We start from the raw sequence: 16,529 nt of genomic DNA on the forward strand, positions 1-16,529 counted from the left end.
CCACAGCAAGATCTGGATGTTAATATCATTTGTAGAGGTCTCTGACAGCAATAATAGCTAGATATTTGTCATGGAAATACACGAACGAAAGGGATTTTAAATCTATAAAGAATGATATGAAATAATAGCTAGATATTTATTTTGCAACACAATAGGAGAAGGATAAATCATAAGAAAGAAGCAAATAAAATATAGAAAATCTGGACAAGCCCCAACTTGAACGCATGCTAATCAACTGGGGAGCAATATCAAACACCAGATAAGGCAGGATCATTTTGTAAAATCTGCCGTTTAGAGGAGATGCAAGGTGAAGAGGAAATTCTACTACTTGTTACCAGAAAGGATGAGGTCTTCAAATGTATTAATTATTCTTTCCACATATCTGCAAACTCGTCAGGCTCCAATGGGTTAGATAGCTCGTGCATCTTTCTCCTTGTCTTTGCTTTGACTTTCCTTGCATACTTCCCAGCCTTTTTCCTTTTTTCCAACGCTCGAATCTGGAAGCACAAAATTGATGAGCATAATCCATGATTTATAAGAAATTCTAAGAATAAAAAGGAAAGAGCGGGTAGAGGGGGGATGACGGCACACCAATGAATACCTGATTTGGTGATATGTAAAATGGATTCTCGTATAGGGTAGGTCCTCCAAAGCTGCCACTGAATATCTTGATTGGGTTCAAGCAGAACCGTGGACCAACCTATACAAGAGCATCTTCAGATTTAAACTACTACGACAATTACCTGATACAGTACATATATTATGAAGCAAATCCTGCAAACCTCAACAAGAAATATATGCATCGATACCATGACTAAAAACTTTCCTATGTATTACTGTTGCTAGATATTGTAAATTGAGAGCTTCAAGGTCTTTTCAAATCCTTACAGGAGAGAGACTGTTATTTCTGGAAAACTAGAAAAGAAACCAGTTCCATAAATCACAAGGTACAAAGCCTAGCTTAGTTGAGGGTGGCTATTGGCAACAGAATCCAGATCCATAAAACTATATGATATATGCCATGGATTTAGTATGTCCCTTCCTCCCACCCTCCCTCCCTCCTGTGGCCAAACAATAGAATCTCTACTCACAAAGTCCTACTCACAACAAGTCAACCTCATTCCTTGTCTTAACAAAGGGGAGGGATAAAAACTCACTTGTTCTCTGCATAAGAAGTTTCTGCCCTAACCCCAAGGGGTTGGCCCAAGTGGTGAAGGCCTTGGCCTTGGGGTATCACTCCCTTCAAGATCTAAAGTTCAACACCTCATGGGTGTAAACAATCCTTTGGGGCCACATCCCATGGTGAAAAACCAGCAATTTAACTAGTTTCATGTAGGGAAACTTTCAAGGGTACGGTGTACAGGATTGGGGTTCACTCTGCAGGGGTGGGTCCGAAGGGCCTTGCCTTGGAGAGACTCCCTGACATTTAAAAAAACAAAAAAAAAAGAAGGTTTCTGCCCTAAAAGAACTTGCATCATTAGGAAATGATTACCACATAAAACAGATATCACACCTTCACGTTTTTTTTTCTTTTTTTTATACGTACACCCTTCACACTTTTAACATACAGAAATGCTCACTGTCATATAAGAAAAAAACCAGCACCAACTTTGGAACCTTGTAAGCCTAAAGTCTCCATTACTTTTTTTCTCTTTCGATAAGTAAAGCATTCATTATGAATTTATCCTTTTACCAACCTGGTAATTCCGGAACCATATGTGGTCATCAACAATGGAGAAAACAAACACATGATCATGATAAGGTTAGATTTCCTGTGTTCCTTTGGTATTCCAAATATCTGGGGAGGTGAAACAAAAGAATGTCAGAATGCGCATTTGACACCAATATGATTTTTTTGATAAGTAATTGACACCAATATAATAATCCGTAAAATAAAATAGTAGCATAGAATTGTGAAATTAAGATCAAGAAACAACTAAGCAAAAAATCATTTTAAGATAATTTTTAATACCAAATTCATGGCATACTATATATCCACATTTAAAAAAAAAAAACAAAAACAGAGTTTATAAGTTACTAGGCACACAAGCATGTAATGCTGTTGGTCAATTCGACAGAAGAAAGTGAAATATCAGATAACAGCAATTATTAAATGAAATAATTTGGGCTAATAATAGTGGTGTTGGTCAATGCTATTAGATAAATATGTCTACTATGTATATCAAGATGGTGCATTTGAGGATTGAAAGAACAATTCTTCACATTACACAAGGAACTATAATATAAAATTAATCTGTGTAGTTAGAATATAAATGTGATTTATTAGTTTGACAGAATTGTTGCTTCAGCGGAAAGGGGGAAAAACCAAACTACCTGAATTATCATCTCTTTCAAAATTTTCCAATGAGCATCTTTGTCAAAATTGTCCGAGAATGTCAAAATACGACGACACCCATTTAGATGATTCCCAGTAAGCTTCAATTCCTCCATTGTGTGCACTGGAAATGAAAGGAAAAGAATCACCTTGTTTGTCACCCATATTTTCTCAAATTTCTACACGTACGTTTTATCCACATATCTATTTATGGAAGGAATGGAATAATCCCATTGCTCAAAATGGTTTATTTCCGTCATTCATCCCATATGAAACTCCCATATAGCTTTTTTTTCTTTTTTTTTTTCAAGAAGAGGAACCGTACCCCTATTTTTTTTTTATAGTCCTCCCTTTCGGTGGAGGAATACTAAACTCCCATATAGTTAGAAATCAAAAGAGAAGCTTACCAGCATTAACTAAAAATTTGACAGATGGCCCGTTGGGGCATTTTGCCATCCATAGATAAAGATCTTGATGCTTCCTGCACTGAAATAGAAGAACAAGAAAACGTTTCATTCGTAGATGACAACTGAAGTAAAGCAAAAATGAATCAACTAATCTTCTTGAATTAAAACAAATCCATAATCAGCTTGCAATACGTTAAATTAAATCCCTTTGAGTACCAGTTATATACCATGTCTAGTAGCAATTATTCACAGCATATATGGATTTAATTCCTAAATCAAATAAAACTAAATCACCTCGAAAAAAGGCAGGAAGAGCAACCTTTCAGCTCGACCAGCTCGTTCAAAGTGGCGCCCTTACTAGCCTTCGACTCGACCTTGTTATCCTTCTTACAGTGGGGCAAGAGCGACACCATATTCAACATCAAATGCCGGTACCTACATAGAATACATAGACAATGTTACTAATATCAAAAACAGAAAACGAACACAAATCACCACCAGGGAATGCAAGGAAACTAGATTTTCGACCTGAAATTAATGCGACGAGAGCAAGTCACCAGGACCTTCTCTCTGTTCCTGAAACCTGCAGAATCACTTTCTTTCTTCACTTCTTCACTCTTGTCTTTCCAACCCAATAGTGTCCTTTTAGGTCTCTCCTCCGCACTCCTATCCTCTTAGGCGGTGCCAAAACCTCCGTCTCACTGTGTTTTCTCTTCTTCCCCATTGTTTTCTCTTGTTATTGTTATTCCCTTAAGACAATTAAGCATTCACCACAAGCATATCTGTCAAAATTCTCACCAAAAATAGTAAGCTCGGAGCATATCATAACAAGAATAACAACACCCAGGAAAAAAAAAAATGTAAAAAACAAAGCTAAACAACAAATGCAAGCCCTTCTTTGTGAATCAGAGTAAATAGAAAAGTAAAGAATTAAAGAAATTTCTATTAGCGGAGCAAAAAGAAAAGCAAATGAAGAAAGAGGAAACCTAAGAAGTAGCCGGAGAGAATTCGACGGGTTCGATTCAGCGGGAAAAACGTATACAGAGACAATAAACCCTTCGGTTGCAAACTTGCAAGGAGGAGCCGAAACGTAAACCCAGATGATGAGGTTTTCGCTGGGTTGGATCGACTCAAGGGTTCTCTTCTCATGATTTAGGCCCGCCTGATGTTTAGAATGGGCCCATAGTAGGCCCAATCAGCCGCAAAAGGAAATTCCCTTTTACTAAATTTTACCGATTGACTTTAAGAAAAGGGGGGGAAAAAGGCTTAAGACCCTCTCATGTATACCTCCTTCAAACAAAATAACATACAAAAATATGTGCACAAATACATTTTTTATTAATAAAATATGTTTTTAAGACATATCAAAACAGTTTTAACTAATAAAGTGATTTATCGGAAAGTGAGTTATTTTTCAGCAGTAAATTGTAATTAATAAAATTGAATCAAATTCCCGAGGCATCATATGATGTTATCTACTAAAAAATATGGTGTAACCTTTAAAACGAACAAAACAAACATTATCGTCATATTACGAAAAATTATTGGACACTCGAAATATAGATAACATTGTATTTTCATTTTATCTTAAAATTTCATAATATCAACGTTGTTTTGTTCATGGGCTTTTGCGATGGGCAGATAACGGTTAGCCTTATTCCATGGGCAGATAATGGTTAGCCTTATTCAAAGGAGAGGAGACCAAAGCAATGGCATTTCTCTCCAATTTTTGTTTCACTCATATTTTTTAGAAAATTCGAACATTTAAGACGAAAAATCACAACTTCCGGGTGGTGATTTGTGCTTTGCTACAGGAGCGAGTGATATTTTATTGAAAATCGCAAAAGAAGTCATCTTCATAAGAATCATATACGTCTACAACACAGCCTCTCGAGTGTTGGATTTATTTCAATGGGACAAGCTAGCTGAACTGAAGTATTCACAGATAAAAAGAGTATAACTCGGAAGGAATGAATAACAGTAATTGATCCCACAACGATGAGAGGCCTTGATTGGGTCAGATTTCTGCAAGTCCTCAAGCAGCAAACCTGAGAGAAGGAAGTGACCGAGGTGGTTAGTGCAAACATCACTAAACATAAACCCTTCAGCAGTAAATGTAGGCTCTTGAGCAGTTGGCAAATAAACGACTTCATTGCAGACTAACACATCAAGTGGCCAGCCTGACCGTCTGAAGTAATCCGAAAATTGACGGACGCTGTCGAGTGAATCAAGGTCCAAGTACAGCATTATGGTATAATTTTCCTTGGCAAGTCCAGCGGATTTGGCAGCTCTTTCACTGCATGCATGCCATAATTACGTGCTATTTTCCGGGGGAGGCACCGGCAAGTAGCAACAACGACACTTCCCCTTCTTAATAACCCAATCTACAACCTTTTCCTCTCTTTTATTAAATAAAACGCCCAAAACAACGCTTTTCCTCGCTTTAAGCAAACGCGTGCGCAACGACAATCACGTGCGCTCAGGCTTGCGAACTCCCTAACATGCGCGGATGGGGAAAGCGTAACTTAGCACTCCACAGACACACAGGTGGCGTGTCGAATCACCTCCGGAAGATCCGCCCCTCTGCTCCAGTCTCCGCCAGCGGAATCGTAGAGCAACACCAGCCCTTCTCTCAAACCTCTAAGTCCCCTCCCGCTCCGCCTCAATAGGTCGTCGATACAGCCCGTGACTTGAACAAGCACCACCTTTACTCCCACTCCTACGCAGCTGAACCTCACGGTGCAGTCCAGCCTAACCTGCGCCAGGAGAGGAGGGCTCTTTAACCTGCACCACTCCCCAAATCCACTGTTAACGCTGCTTCCGTTGTTGCTATTACTAGTGGTTCTTCTTCGCGCGTCGAATCTCCAGAACGAGAGCTCCACGGCATGGCTTGCGAGAACATACACGTGCCCGGCGGCAGCGCAAGCTGCCACTACGCAGCCGCCACCGGGGACGGCTCGACTTCTCAACCACGTACGCGCCTCCACGTCATACAAGTCCATCGAGCTAGCGTATACGTGAGCCTCCGCGTTGGCGGCTCGCGAGGGCTCGTCCACGGAAGCGCCGATCTTGAGCCCACCGATCACGTAGAAGACGCCGTCCACGGAGGCCCCAATGCAACCGTACCGCTTCCTCGGGGCGTGCGCAACCACGCGCCACGTGTCGGAGTCGGGATCGTATTCCTCCACTGCGCTGGTCCTTGGACCACCTCCAGCGGCGTATATTTTCCCCGAAACGACGGCCGTAGCGAACTTCTTCCTAGGGAAAATCATCGCCGATCTGGCTACAACAGTCCCCGACCACGTGTCGTACCGCACCATCGAGTTCCGACCGATTATGAAGATTCTATGGCCGACAGCGGACAGCCGCGCGTGGGAAAGCAAGCCATGGAAACTCCCGAGAGAAACGGCGTCGTTGGGTAGGAAGAAAGCGACCTTCCAGAGAGCATCGGCATCGTCATGGAAGCGAAGACTAGCGGCGTAAAGGCCGGAATCAGTGGCAGAGACGGCAAACACGAAATTCTCGAGGCGACCGAGGCGTCGGCGGAGATCGAAGAAGTAAGGGGACTGGAGGAGGCGGGCCCAGCGGAGGCAAACAAGAGAGAGAGCAGGGAGAGAAGAGGGAGGGACACGGGAGAGGCATTCAAGAAGAAGATCATTGGGAAGAGAGGAAACAGTAGTGGGGAGGGAGCAGTGATCGGCGACGTTGAGGGGAAGACGAATGTGGGAATGGGGATGAGAAAAGGAGTCGGGAGAAGTGTATTTAGGGTTGGGAAAGCAGGATTTCATGAGCCATGAGAAGTGGCGAGAGTTGCAGCTCTCTGACATAATAAGGTGCGAAAGAAGCGGGCTGCAGAGAGTGTTTATTAATTACAACAGTGTGAGAGCGAAGGATTCAGTTCTCTTTGAGAAGATTTGGGGAGACGAGGATGAGAGCAGTTTTGACTGTCATTTATGGCGACAAGGTGGGTTAATCAAATAATAAAGGGGACCTACCTACATCTTAATGCAGACCAAACAGGCATCCTGGAGAGCTATTGGCACTCGCATTACGCAGAGCAAAGCTCCTCAACCGCTTTGATTTGGGTCTTCAAATCTTTTCTTACAAGTTCAGAAAAATGAGAAATGATTTACACAGATTTCAAATAGAAAAGTTCTGTATAATTTTTTTCTTTTGTTAAAAAAGTAAAACTCGTCTTAAAAAATGTAAATATATATATAAATATATTTTATTAATAGAACTCACTTTTTATTTAAAAAAAAAAACTTGTATAGAACTTGTAATTATTACTCCCAAAAAAAAAAAAAAAAAAGATTAGGGTGACAAAAATGAAGCTGAGTATAAGCATTTGAAAAGGAACCCAATGAGGGGCAGAGAGGATAAGATAATTTGCAGCATGTGAGTGTGCCAGATATATCTCCAGCAACCAATGAGGCTTTTGATTTTTGGATTTCAATATATTTTTTTTATGCTTTATTTTCTTTGCTTAGAGAAAAACCTTCAGGCAGAGTGCGGTGCCAAGAAGTAACCTTGGTTGCTTTATTTTCTTTTGTCAAACATCTTGCCTACAACCTTCTTTTCTCTTATTATAATCATTCAAAACCAACCCATCGCCATTGCTTAAGGGTATGGTTGGTGGGCATAGAAGGGGATATTTTGGTCCGCTCACCAAAGTGCTCGACTCCCTAGAGGTAGTGTGGCTGGGGAGGTAAAAAAGCTGAAAAAGGATAAGGCTTATGCGAGGGGCATATTTTGGATTGGAAAATTGGAAGTGCAATTGTGCCAGGCTTTGGTTCATCGGCTAATGTATGGCTTGTTGATTTGGGGATTGTCTATTTTAATGAGTGAACATCGCCCAAAAAATAATTGAATTGAAATCCCCACTCTCGATCCTGAATTCAACCCGTTTAACCATCTGAATTACTAAGCTGTTTTTTTTTTTTTTAGGTGTTCTCTAGACTCTCGTTCGACATATTAGCCGTTGAGTTCTTAAAATAACCACACTGGCACTTGTTTATATTCGGAAAAGCAAACTCGGTGAAGCAGATTTCGTCGACCCTCGAACAAGCTCAAACTGACTCTGCAATACCACAGTCCAAGGAATTTGATGAAACAACACTAGTGAGATTTACTGGTAAAAGAATTTTCAATTTATAATTCAATAAGCTTTTTCAATGCTCATAACTCTACAATTCGCCGATCACAGAAATTCATCGGTTTCCAGATTCAGGGTGTATTTTTTTCTTTTCTTTTTAACAAATCTATTCTCTTTTTTTTTTTTTTTGGTTTCCCCAATGCTCAGTCGGACTGGATCTCCTTCTGCACCTCCACATCCGGCTAGCACAAGCACAAGAAGAAATGGTACACCGCTAAATATTACAAATCTCACCCAATTAATTCTCTGTACAAATTTTGAGTGGGGGGAAGTGGAGAATTGCCTTCTGTAGTGTAATCAACTTGTTTCCCCCAAGATCAAGGCTGAGGTTTGGCCCCTTAAATTCGAACTGGCAACCCAAAATTTTGAAACGTTCTAATTTCCCCTCGAAGGCCAGCAGTTACAATCACCATACCCCAGGCTGACATGCTTTGGTCCACACCATTGGAGAGATCCACACTGACACAAGGGCTGCTCCGAGTCCTAGTAGTGTGAAGAAGGTTTTCCTCTGGCCACGTTGCTGAGATTCTATCAAAGAAGTAACTATTGGTTGCACTAGAAATCGTTCCATGAAGTGGACTATTCGAGTAGCCAGATGCAGGTTGAGAACCACCATGAATCTCCTCAACAGGGGTCGGAGGATGATTGGCTGTGGAGACCTCATCAAGGCTGTTGTCAAGCCCGTTTTGTTCCTTGCTATAAGTATCTTCTAATCCCCAAAAGTCACAGGTGCCAGGCCAAGGGATAGCCACAGACACATCTTGGCAGTGGAAAAGTTCGTAGGAGCGCGTAACAGTGACACCTTTGCTTCTACTAGGTCGGGAATCAGCTTCATGTTTCCACACATACACATAGGAATCCTCACTGGCAGAAACAACATATCTTCCATTTGCTGCAAGGGAAGCTGATATTTGACTGTTTTGGTTGCGAAATCCTGTCATGGAAGGCACCAACTTATGCTGTGAAAATTGCTGGAGTCTGACAGGCATATATGCCAATATAGTAGAAGATCAGTGCATCAATATACAAGAAAACATTACTCATGGGCATCCAGAAAACACAGAGATTCCCTAACAAATTACTTTTAATGGGCCTGTAATGCTGCTCAAGTATTTTGAGCAAACGTTTTTCATACACTACTCTGTTTACTGATCAATCGCAGAGAATGATTTTAATGAGGATGTATCACACCTTGGACCATATGATGTTAGTACAACCAGTAACTCAAATGCAATAACTTGTGCCTGAGCTTTAGATCTAAACAACGTATTCTAGCACAGGTGGTCCTACCAAAAATGGTGTAGGATACACCAGAATATGAGCTTGAATAACAAGAATGTGAACCCACAACCATCACGATCCACAACCATCACGATCCATGTAAATTTGGCCAATCCACTCACAAGACTCCATTATAATAATCATTAAGATATCGTGTAATTCATGCATTGGTCCTCATTATCAGGGGTGTTCACAATGCACTCTTAGATATCGTTGCAGACTCATTAGATGCCGAAACACCTAATAAAAAGGTCAGATTTATCTTTCATTTCATATTCTCCTTGTTGTTTCCGACTTCTATCACTACAAACCCCTATCATTTTCAGAGGTCACCAGCTGATTTCAAACCGTAGGTGAAAATTCATGTGCTTGTCAACACAATTCGTATAAAGACATGCTCATTCCATGTAGCTTGTTAAATAAAACAGTTAAAATACGACACGTGATCACCTTCTTGATTTCAAGTAAGAATAATTTAAATTTCTGAATCGGCCATCCAAAACTCCTACCAAAAGGAAGGGGTATGGTATCAGACAATATTCCATCTGGCTCCGCAGATGAGCACCAATCTAGCCTGTTGGTGTTCACTAGATTTTGATGGCTCTACCTATATTGATAGGCAGAATTCAACCGCTGAACTGAACCAATCAATTCTCAAAGACCAAACTGAGTTGAACCAATGGTAATGGGTAAGTTTGGTCGTTTGGGCTGTGTTTTTAAGTATGATTTAACCCGCTAGAGCCCGTCACGAGTGGCCCATTTAGGCATTAATTTAGACCTGTTCAACTTGTTTCAAATCTTATGAAATCAGCAAGCCTATTTTTGACCTTTTTCTATTATTCCTATTTGCATTTTCAGGATGTCCTAAACCCAAAAGTTAATAGGATTTTGAATTTTCTATCACCAAACTCAGATGAATGCAACCATGACTTGTTAGGAGGGTTGAGGTCGTCACATTTGGGTTACAATTTTCTATCACCAGACTCCAAACCAAATGAGCCCCCCATACAGAAACTGATCAATGCTCGTCAGAAACCAACCAATTGATCTAGATACCACAACCTCATTTTCCACTACTTAAAATGGGAAGAAGCATCATTTGAGCTAGAGCTCGATAGCTAATTTACTTGTAGTTGTCTCCATCGAGAAGTAAATTGACCCATTACACATATGTTTCAAGTAGCAAACATATCCTGCTTTACAGCATTAATGAGGCATAAAATCTAATTTTACAGTTAACTACACGAATAGGGAAATAATGAATATGAGGCGCATGGAAATGGATGACAACACAAAATAGGATTACCCCTAACTCGGTGCCCAATCAACCCAATTATCAATCTTGATTATCAAGGTCAATGTAATAAGGAACTCGTGAACATCTAAGCAGGATTTATAAAAGGCTTTTTGAAGCCAGGGAAAAATCTCACTTAACATAGATCAGATAGTTCAAGGCTCTATGCTTTGCTCCTTTGACTGACTTTTCACATCAGATCTCAGGTTTATCTATTGCACTCCCTAAATAGGGTTTTTTCACCTTTCCCACGCGGTAGTTGTACGCTTTGGTCATTAAGGAACACTTATGCTTAGAGGGTAGGCCCCCCTTTCTCGCTGAAGAAAAAATCTCAAAATTTTCAACTGACAAAAATTTCAGTGCAGATACCTTCCAACATAACTTGATTTCTATTGGACATTACTACACTCCTCAAAAATAGTGCTAATTTACTGCATCATTAGTGTACAGGCATAGGGCACTGGAATAAAATCGACTGAAAAAACTATACAATTAGATATGCAGGACTCAATATCAGTCAATATTATCCAAGGAGACCAGAGTGAAGTATGTGTGTGCATATTGCAATTAAACAGGCTATCAAAAAAGTCTTAACAGGTTATTGTGGTCCACTGTAGTATTTATGGAAGAGGATAACATTGAATTGTTGTTGTCCAAAGTATTGAACCCATGGTCCTTCATAGAGATCATATTTTTTAATCTTATGTAAATCAGAATTCAGTAGCATACCATTAAAAACTTCAAGAAATAAAGAGTCATGGGCAATGTATTAATCAACCAAAATGGGTTCAAGGCAAAAAGGTTCATGTATCAAGCATTTTCATGTGGCTAGAGAAGATATGACGAAGGACCATTTGATATATTTTATTCTTACCTTTAAACTTGTGCACCAGATCAACACCATCCACAACCCGAATTCGTGAATCTGTAGATGTGATGAGAACTTCTGATGAACTTGCTGGAGCAAACTGTTCATTTAAACTGATCAGCAACTGAAAGGATTACACAAATTTATGGTGCAAAGTGGGCATGAAAACAAGCTCTGCAAGGGGAAAACTGAACTGAACAAAGGGCAATTAAAAGGAAAAGAAATCACTTCTGCTCTTCATATCAGAATGTATGTGTGTGATAAACAAAAAGGACAGATACAGAACCACCAAATTACCTGGAAACCAGTGATTTTTTTGTGATTAGATTTCTTCTTCTTGTTCTGCAGATTGATTTGATGTTTTTGTTGTAACTTATTATCTGAAAGGATGAACAGACAGAATTATTATTAGTTATGTGCAAAGCACTTGACAGAACTAGGCAAGCACACCTGCAACAACACAATAACACTGCACACGGAGAGAGGGAGCTGTATGAGATCATACCAGATGTATTGTATAAACGGCAACTCCCCTTGTATGAACCAACCAGTGCGCCCTTCAGAAATCAACAAAGTTCCTTGAGCTTATTGAACAACCTTATTTTACACAAATTGAACTTGTCTTTTTATACAAGGATAGGGCATATTAGCTATGACCAACCTGACCATCCGGTGTATAGCAAGCAGCAGTGACCATCTCATGCACATCATTCCAATCAACAACCTGATGATCAGGAATGCTCCATATCCGAACCTTAGCATCTAGGGATCCACTGATGAAGTAATTATCATCAACAGGATTAAACTGGATGCAAGTTACTGTGTCAAGACACGTCCAAGACATAATGTAATTAGCAGTACACAAAATAGTTAACTGAGAAACAAAAAGAGAAAAAAAAAAATTATTTCTTGTAATGAAAAACTCTCAATAATAAATCACAAAGTCATATCTCTAAGTTCTAACTAAACTCTTTATCATTTTTTTTTTTTAGAGTGAAATACTATTTTCACTTACAATAAAAAGGGTGAAATATTATTTTCTTCATGAACCCAAAAGTTATATAGTTTCATGCGTCAATAAATGATTAGGTCTTTACTTTGTAAAGGAGAATCCACATCAATGGCCTATAATTCAACAGGTACTAAAGAGAGGCTGAATAAGGGAAAAGAAAGACAGGCAGGCCACATCAACTTACCATAATCACTGTGTGAAAAAATTTTCAAACAAGACTTGCTAGACAAGTGCCACAGCCGCACTGTTTTGTCCATTGAAGATGAGAGCAAGTGCTGAAAGAAAAAGGCAAATACTTGTAAGTCTATCTTCGCTCAAAATTTAACAAAACGTTCAATTACTTAACGTAGAAGAGTTATTCATCCTATGTATAATTATTCAGTAAATATCCACTGAGGCTTCTGCTGAAGGTTGCATGAACATTAGCCTTTATTAACCCTACACATCAAACATTTAGTCGCACTAAAGACAAGTTACATGGAACCAGGACACTACACACTCGCTGCCTAGGAATATCCATGTTAACAAAACATTAAATGGTGTTGGGTATAGGCTAGCAGACACTTCAAAATGGTGGTCATTGGAAAACAGGAAAATATCATACTTCAAAGTCTACTTGCACCCAACAGCAATTCTCAAGTCCAAAATATTGGCCAAACTAACCTTCAATCCCACAATTAAATATAACCTATAATAGAAACAAAGTGCACAGAGTAAAACTTTTAAAGTAATTTTAAGAAAATATCTATAATCCCAGCAATTACATCCAAGTTAGCCCACTAGCCCATTGCTTCCACTAGAATACAAATCTCTCAAAACTATCTTATAAAAATAATTAAATCATATAGTAACTTCTGCTTATGAAATGTCTCTAGATAATCATGATTAGGCGTCGCTCTTGTATACATCCCGTGTACTTGGTTTATACCTATTATCATCAATAAAATCCTTGTGACTGGTTTTTAAAAAAAAAAACACTTCTGCTTATAAAGTGAGAATATTGGACATTCTTTAACCATTGTCTTGAGACAGAAGGCCCATTTTGCAAATGTACTCCTCTTATAACTTTCATCAACCCTAACGGTAAAATAGTTCCTAAATTACTTAACATTCAACAAACGTTAACCTGTTAAATAAAAGTATAGTTCCCCTAGAATAGCACTACTTTCCAAGAGTTAAAATCAGTCACATGACTTCAAAAGTGGATCACAATATTAATTATTTCGGTAACTTTCTTGTCAGAAGAATCAGTCTAACTCCAGAGCTACAATTATGTTACAAAAGACTTGGACCTACATATGTAAATAAACGATAGAGCACAACAAAACGGACGCATAGGAGCACATAAAAAATAGCAACTAACCTGAGACTTGGACCATGAAAGGTCAAGCACGTCATCAAGATGTCCACAAAATGTACAAATGGGTTTTTCTGAAAGTGAAAACACGGTCTCTGGCACCACAACATAATCCAAGCTCAATGATTTCCGGCTTATTGATGACCTCCCCCTTCTCTTTTTTTCTGGATGATTGTCCATACCTGGAGATAACAAAGTTGGTTCCGGCGACCCATTGGCAACAAAGAACAAGTTTAAATTCCCATCATCCGGTTTCTCCAGCAAAAGATCCCCCTTCCTCTCCGATTCCACAACCTGCCAAACATGAATAACACAATCCTCACCAGCACTGGCGAGATACTTCCCGTCCAAACTAAACTTAATGCTCCATATAGACCCATTATGAGCCTGTATCTCCTGGCTCTTGTAGAGTGCCGCGAGCTCTTTATACGACTTCCCATACTGCCTAACCTTTACTCTTTCCGGCCCATGAAACGAGACATCCTGGCTATCATCTGTAGCAGAGCTAGACCTCCGCCCACCCTTGTCCGATGAGGTATCCCTCTCATCACTGCTCCGTCTCTCCTTATGACCCGTCACCGAGCTCGCCACATTCCTTATACTCTTCAACCAACTTCCTTTCTTCTTCATTTTTGCCCCGCTCCCACCAACCCCATTTGCATTCGAATCCAAGCTATCCTTATTCCCATCCTCGACATTCTGCCTCCGCATTAATTCTTGAACAATCGGCGAATGCCCAACGCTCATCTCAAACTCCTCCATAGTCAACTGCCGCCCTGTCCCTACTTCTTTGAGCTTGTTCCACATCCCATCTTCCCGAATCTCATTCACCACAAACTCCTTCCCGTTATCAAGGTTCTTAATTAAGCACACTTTATCACTTTCCCTCCCAACGCCATCATAATCCAAACCCTCCTCCTCGACCTCCCCACTACCACCACCTACATTGCTATTAAAATTGACGTCTAGACCCCCCGTGGAATCGCCACGGATCGCTTCAACCTTTTTAGAACTAATCTTTCCAACTGGCGGCTTATTTGGCGAAGCAGCGACACTAGCAACCGGAGATTTGGATTCTCCGCTACTATTATCGCTCCGGGACTTAACAAGAACAACGTGGTTGCAGTTGTAATTATCATCATTATTATTTACAAGAGAACCAGAAGAAGGAGAACAACAGGGAATTGAAATAACTGGAGGAGCAGGAGAGCAAACAGAGGAGGAAGTGGTTATAGCATCACGTTGACGGTCATTCCCATCTGATTTTGATCGAACCATGGTGGAAGCACCGGAGTGATTAGACAAGCGGTCGGACGACACTGATCGGCCAATGTCTCCACCGAATCCGAAATCTCGGGTGGGTTTGGCGCGGGACAAGGAGGGGTCGTTGCTGAGGCCCATTTGGCGGAGGAGACACGAGCGGCGTTCGGAGACGGAGGAGGGCTCGGAGATCCAGACATCGTACTTGTTGGACGCGCCCATTGGGAATTTCGGTACCGACCCATGATTAGGCGAGGCCGAAGACGAAACAGCGTCGTTCTCCTCGATGTCGGAGTTGGAGTTGGAGCATGAGCAGGATGACGAGGCGATGCGGTCAAGGGACTCGTAGAAGCACTCGTTGTCGTCGTCGCTGCGGTTGTCGTTCTTGTATTCTTCTTCGTCGTCGTGGGTTTTGCTCATCGTTTGATACTAATACACCTCGCGGGCATTTCCCATTTCAATGGAGAAATGCCCGGGTGATCGAGTGGATCAGAATGGCCGACTCTGTCTCAATCTCCGTGAGTCCCACTCTGTTTGCCCGTGAAACGGCGGCGTATTTGTTCGATCTGTGTGATTTTTGGGGAATTAGGAGGGCTCGGACAAGAAGAGATATGGGTTTTGGGGTTGGAACTCAGATCCAATGAGAGAGACGAGGGGTTGGGGAACGAAATCCCATGCTGTGGGGAGTTGGGGTTTGGGCAAAATTGTCTGTGTGCGTACAGAGAGAGAATGGGGGAGGGAGGGAGGGAGGGAGACAGATTTCTTTTCTCGTTTCCTTCTGATGAGAACATGAAGTGAGGAGGAAATGTGAATAAAAATATTATTTACCATTTTCTTATACACATGATTTTATAAATTCTTGATGTGTCGTCGTCAAAGTAGACATCTAATAAGTAAAAAAAAAAATTAATGAATTAATTTTTTTAATTATCTAATACTATATCAAAATTATGGGTGGATAATGATTAAAACCATGATCAAATTTAATTATACTAAATTTAATAATTAATGACCTGTGATTTAAAAACAAAAAAAACTCTCTACTCAAATGTATGCATCTTAAAATAGATTATAACTTTATCAACAAATAAATAAAATATAGATTAGAATTTAAAATAAAATTATATTTACAGTCATAAAATATATACGTGTCACGTATTTCTTTTAAAAAAATACTAAATATAAAATTTACATAAAATAAATAAATAAACACTTACTCAATATATAAATATATCTAATATTATTTGAATTTAAAAGTATTCGAATTTAAGTTTGAATTGATTGGAGAAATGGTAAGAATGGGGTTGGGACAAAATAGTTAAATCGGAAATAATGGAGTGTTATTTGAATAATGGGATGAGATGAAATGAATTGAGATATAAGTTGAATAAAATATTATTAAAAAATTATTTTTTTAATATTATTATTTTAAAATTTGATAAAATTAAACTGTTTATTATATTTTGTATAAAAATTAAAAATATATATATAATTATAGGATTGAATGAAATATTTATATCATTTTGGCTTTCACACTTTTTTTAGCCGAAGAACATGCTC

General features: G+C 39.7%; 2 protein-coding genes and 1 pseudogene across 3 annotated transcripts; all 3 read right to left on the reverse strand.

The window, feature by feature from the left end:
- Window position 1: 1 nt before the first annotated feature.
- LOC121237410 lies at window positions 2-3,722 on the reverse strand (annotated as a pseudogene).
- An 858-nt stretch (window positions 3,723-4,580) lies between these two features.
- On the reverse strand, window positions 4,581-6,861 carry LOC121237411 (F-box/kelch-repeat protein At5g26960-like). The gene has a single exon (XM_041134137.1). The coding sequence runs from the start codon at window positions 6,567-6,569 to the stop codon at window positions 5,268-5,270; it is 1,302 nt and encodes a 433-aa protein (XP_040990071.1). The 5' UTR covers window positions 6,570-6,861; the 3' UTR covers window positions 4,581-5,267.
- Window positions 6,862-8,027: 1,166 nt separating this feature from the next.
- On the reverse strand, window positions 8,028-15,763 carry LOC121237412 (WD repeat-containing protein 44-like). 2 transcript variants are annotated; one of them, XM_041134139.1, is made up of 8 exons: window positions 13,716-15,763; window positions 12,537-12,627; window positions 12,002-12,159; window positions 11,846-11,897; window positions 11,638-11,720; window positions 11,347-11,440; window positions 8,605-8,831; window positions 8,028-8,574 (listed from the first exon to the last, which is right to left on the reverse strand). In XM_041134139.1, the coding sequence occupies exons 1-8, from the start codon at window positions 15,387-15,389 to the stop codon at window positions 8,236-8,238; spliced, it is 2,718 nt and encodes a 905-aa protein (XP_040990073.1). In that variant the 5' UTR covers window positions 15,390-15,763; the 3' UTR covers window positions 8,028-8,235. The 2 variants fall into 2 exon arrangements, with proteins under 2 accessions (XP_040990073.1, XP_040990072.1); XM_041134138.1 differs by having other exon boundaries at window positions 8,028-8,831.
- Window positions 15,764-16,529: the final 766 nt, after the last annotated feature.

The sequence above is a fragment of the Juglans microcarpa x Juglans regia genome, chromosome 6S (assembly GCF_004785595.1).
Source record: "Juglans microcarpa x Juglans regia isolate MS1-56 chromosome 6S, Jm3101_v1.0, whole genome shotgun sequence".
NCBI lineage: Eukaryota > Viridiplantae > Streptophyta > Magnoliopsida > Fagales > Juglandaceae > Juglans > Juglans microcarpa x Juglans regia.